At 35.3% G+C, this 4,716-nt stretch overlaps 1 protein-coding gene across 1 annotated transcript; it reads left to right on the top strand.

The window, feature by feature from the left end:
- The first annotated feature begins 3,725 nt into the window (after positions 1–3,725).
- On the top strand, positions 3,726–4,439 carry LOC110792003 (uncharacterized). The gene has a single exon (XM_021996793.1). It carries the CDS (start codon positions 3,726–3,728, stop codon positions 4,437–4,439), a length of 714 nt encoding a protein of 237 aa, XP_021852485.1.
- The last annotated feature ends 277 nt before the right edge of the window (positions 4,440–4,716 follow it).

Raw genomic sequence — 4,716 nt, 5'->3', positions numbered from 1 at the left:
TTAAAAAAACGCGGTCTCTTTGGTTTTAAAATAAGATTTTTTTGTTAGTTGAAAACTATTGGACTACTATATAAGTTTGTAGTATTATATAAATATGGATTTTTTCAAAATTACCTCCTTATAAAGTCTACATTATCAAACTTATCACCTTATAAAATTTTATTTTAAAATTACCACCTTATAAAATCATAAACCTTCAAAGTTATCATTGTTAGCTAAATAAATAAGTGGAACAACTTAGCTGGATAATGCGTATCTACGAACTGAACACCTGTCGCGCCGTGCAACAGCCATAAACGACTAGTAGGGAGTAGTGGGAGGTTACCACGCTTACTGGGTAATTAATGAGTAGTTAAAACATCATTTAGTGGGGTTAATAGGACAATTACGGGATTAGTGGTTTGATTAATTCTTTATGCCCGTTAGAATTAATTAAACCCATTGTTGACCAAAAAGAATAACCCGACCCACAAAACCCACCCCACGCCCCCGAACCGAATTCTCCAAGTACCAAGTCCCACGGCCCGACCCGCACGCGTGCGTGTGTTGTGTGTCCACCCATGCCACTCACATGTTTTCTTAAACAAATGTTTCCCTCAAGTCCCCAAATATAAACATTGAAAGTAGTTGGTGTTTTTCCCACGCGGGACTTTTCACATTCCCACTTTTCACCACTCATTTTCATTTGTATTCTCACTAGGATTTCCAACAATCCCCGCGTGTCCAAAGATGAGAAGAAAAAGAAAGAAATGAAAGAATTAAATTTCTGGGCAAAACAAACAATTGAATAAGTGTTAATGTCTTGCGACTTGAATTAACACCTACTGACATTCAAGCTAGAATCTGTTTCCTACCAAGTGACTTTCGTTTTGAACTTAATAGGAGGTTAGAAACCCGTTACAATTTATATTCTGAATCTCCGCCAATAAAAGTGACGCATTATACTGGCCATACGCCCATAACCTGGATGCTCATGGTGCTCTAGAGAATAGCCCATGCAAGACTCATAGGAAGCGGCATCACTTCCACACCTAAGTAGGTGAATCCCATCAAGTGTGAGCTATATCACACCACCAAAAATATGGATATGGGTTCATTAAGAGTCGTATGCTCAACCTCGTTCAATAATAGCAAGCACATCATAAACATCTAAAGGATGGACAAAAACAAAAAATTTGTGCTTCTGAATTGTTACATAATGTTCCCCTTTAAACTCATAGTGAGTAGGCGTTCATTCCCTTACAATTAATCCAATGGGCCTCAAGCCCATCCCCTCCGACGTTTCCAAAACTAGTTTCTTACATAGGCCTTTCGTTAACGGATCCGCGATGTTCTTTTCAGACTTTACATAGTCCAGTGATATCACTCCACTTGACAGCAATTCTTTGACAGCCTTGTGCCTCAAACGTATGTGTCTTTCTTCCCATTGTAGGCTTGGTTGTTTGTCACGGCAATAGCAGATTGCTAATCACAATGAAGTGCAACTGAAGGAGTTGGCTTCTCCCACAGTGGAATATCTGCAAGCACGTTCCTCAACCATTCTGCCTCATGACATGCCAATTCAAGAGCAATTGTATTATTCCATGAACAATAACCTATATATATACAATATAATAGAGTTTGCTTGGAAAACAATAAATCCTAAGATATAGAATATTATGGACATATACTAAGTATATAACGGACATCCACATAATATTTCATAACATATACATATAAAAATATATAAAGAGTTAAAGAAATTTTAACTTACATTTGAAACAGTTTTTTAGTGCAGTAGCCACAGTGAACATAACACTTAACAGTAGGAATATAGTTTGATTTTTGTTCAACATATTTTTTGGATTTGAGAAATATGTTGGATAGGTTGTGAATAAGCTTTTGTTTACAAAATTACTTTTATAATTGATAATTAATCACATAACAAATAAAACAAGAATTTTAAATAATAAAAAATAAATAAATAATACGACTAACCAAAATATGAATTGAACCACCATGAGGTGTAAAAGTTAAAATAGGGAACAAACCTTATTACATTTGAAACATCATCAACTTGTTTAGCGACTACGGTGAAGAAAAGACCGCCCAAGAGGAGAAACACACATAACTGAAGGTTTGTGATTTTCTTTGGCGTGGTTATTGGGACTCCAACTTGAGTGTTGAGCTTGGGGAGGCGTTAGTCGCCCTACTAGGCTACTAGCAGTGAAGGTTGGTCATTATCAAGATCGGAGAGGTTTAGATAGATGGATGTGGTTCGTTATATATAGTGGACATTAATTGTAACATTTATGATTAAATGATGAGTTGATGGATCACATGTAGTCTACCCTTAATTTAAAAAAATACTCAAAAATAAACATGACCTAACTAAGTATAATATACATAGTATGTTTTTTTTAATTTGTACTCATGCAATTATATAAAGGAATCATAAATGAATCATCAACAATTTTGAGACATGAACCCAGTGCCTTCTACTAAACTCATTTAAATATGAAAGAGATAGAGACTTAATAAGTAGGTTAACTTTATTTATTTTGTTAAATGTTAATATATTATTTTGTTGAATATGTATTGTATATGTGCAATATATGTGAAACGTAATATATTATCAATATATATGTGTATGTAGACATTTAAAATGTAAGTTAGAATATTTAAAAGTTTTTTGTTTTAGTTTTAATTAGTTGAAACTATTGGACAGAAGCATTATAAATTTTTTTGGTATTATATAAAGATAACTTTTAAGTCCCTGTAAATATTTTTAAATAACTTTTTATTAATGTATTATAAAATTTTCTATTTTAAGGCCTCGTATATGGGCCGTAATTGAATTTTGTTGATGGTCCATAGGTTTTCAGGCCCACAACGTGCAGTTTTAGAATACACTTGCAGCGTTGCCGAAAATGTAGTTGACCGTCTCGTAAATGTCGTAGCCTCTGTAGAAATGTCGGCCCTGGAATACGTAAGAGTGTCTTGATACCCCAGTTTCTCACACCGGTAAATGTCCGCTTAATTGGTCCGCACCTACAAGCAATCTACTGCTTGGTTGGATCGGCGTTATTCACAAATGTGATATCTTGGAGTAACAACCCAGTACACCAGACTACTGCGTGTAACAATACACAATTAGTTAAGAAGTAGTAATAATACAAACAATTCAGTTAGTTTGAGTAAACAATAAAGATTACAATCGGAAATAATAAGTAATAATTGGTTACGAGCAGTGTGGATCTATGATTTTACTGATGGTGTGTCACCATCTTTATCACCACCGACAAATTCTAATATCAATCCAATAAATAACGTATCAATAGAAAATTTATTATTTCAAAAAAAATCCCAAAAGTGATAATCATATTACAACGAAGTAGTTATTTCTAAGTACAATTACTCTTCAAAATTAACCAAATATTGTGTAGTTATGGGGAAAAACCATAAAACTAAGTTCTCCATCATTTCCTTAGATAAGATATATAACATAGCATGCCTACTGGGCTCAGGTGTTTGTGTTGCCAAAACACACGCTTAAAACTGTGGAGTCTATCTGCAGAGCTTTTCTATGACAAGGGTCCTACTTCTGTTCTAAACCTGGGTACATAGCATGGGAAAAGGTGTGTACAGCAAAGAAAGAGGGTGGTTTAGGAATCAGGAATGTTCAGATTTGGAACATTGCAGCACTGGGGAAATATGTGTGGGTAATAACTAGAAAACAGGATATAATGTGGGTACGATGGGTTAATGCTATCTATGTGAAAGGAGAAAATTGGTGGGGGTATCAGCCAAAGGCTGATAGTGGGTGGTATTGGAGGAAAATTTGTGCAGTAAAGGAACAATTGAAGCAGTACTATGATGAGAGCAGTTTTGCTCAATTGCCTAAGTATTCTGTGAAGAAGGTGTATCAGCAAATGGTGGTGCATCACCAAAAGCTTCCCTGGTGTCATGCAGTTTGGTGCAGAGCTGCAGTTCCTAAGCATAGAGTCATATGTTGGGTCATGGTCCATGGGAGATTACAGACAAGATCCAGGTTGCAGAAATTGGGAATCTGTGACACTTCAATGTGTTTGATTTGTGACAGTCATGAGGAAACTCATCCTCACCTCTTTTTTGAGTGCTGCTACAGTAAGGCATGCTTAGTGGAGATAAAGAAATGGCTTGGCATACCAGGTCACATTGTCCACTACATGGGCCTGATTAGATGGATTCAATGGAAGAGTAAGGGGAGTAACTTCCAGAAGAAGGTTCTGTATACTGCAGTTAATGCTGTAGTGTATGCCATTTGGAAAGTCAGGAATGATGCTCTTTGGAACAATAAGGTTCCTACTGTGCTACACACTTTCAATTTTGTAAAACAAAGTGTTATAGATAGAATTCAATGCATAGGGATGCCTGATAGTGATACTGTACAGCAATGGTGGCAGGAGAAAATTGTGTAGTGGTGTTTAGTCTGGTCTGTTTTCATGGTTGTTGCCATGTTTTGTTTTGGTTATGCCTTGATTCAGGTGGCTAGGGTCCTTCTTAGAAGGTTCTTAGCTCTGTTTCTTGGCTTGCTGTTTGTATAGTGTTCTTTTTTATCAATGAAATGATTTATCTGACTTATCAAAAAAAAAAGATATATAACATATAATTAACAACGAAATAACAAGAGAATGAATTCTGAATAAATTAAAAAATATATATATACTCTGTATATGTTTTTTGCATATATAATTG

This window comes from Spinacia oleracea, chromosome 2, assembly GCF_020520425.1.
Source record: "Spinacia oleracea cultivar Varoflay chromosome 2, BTI_SOV_V1, whole genome shotgun sequence".
NCBI classification, from domain to species: Eukaryota; Viridiplantae; Streptophyta; class Magnoliopsida; order Caryophyllales; family Amaranthaceae; genus Spinacia; species Spinacia oleracea.
This window is presented reverse-complemented; position numbering and strand designations above follow the sequence as displayed.

Coding starts and splice junctions, on each gene's coding strand:
- LOC110792003 (XM_021996793.1), top strand. CDS start 3,726: ATGTGGGTACGATGGGTTAATGCTATCTATGTGAAAGGAGAAAATTGG.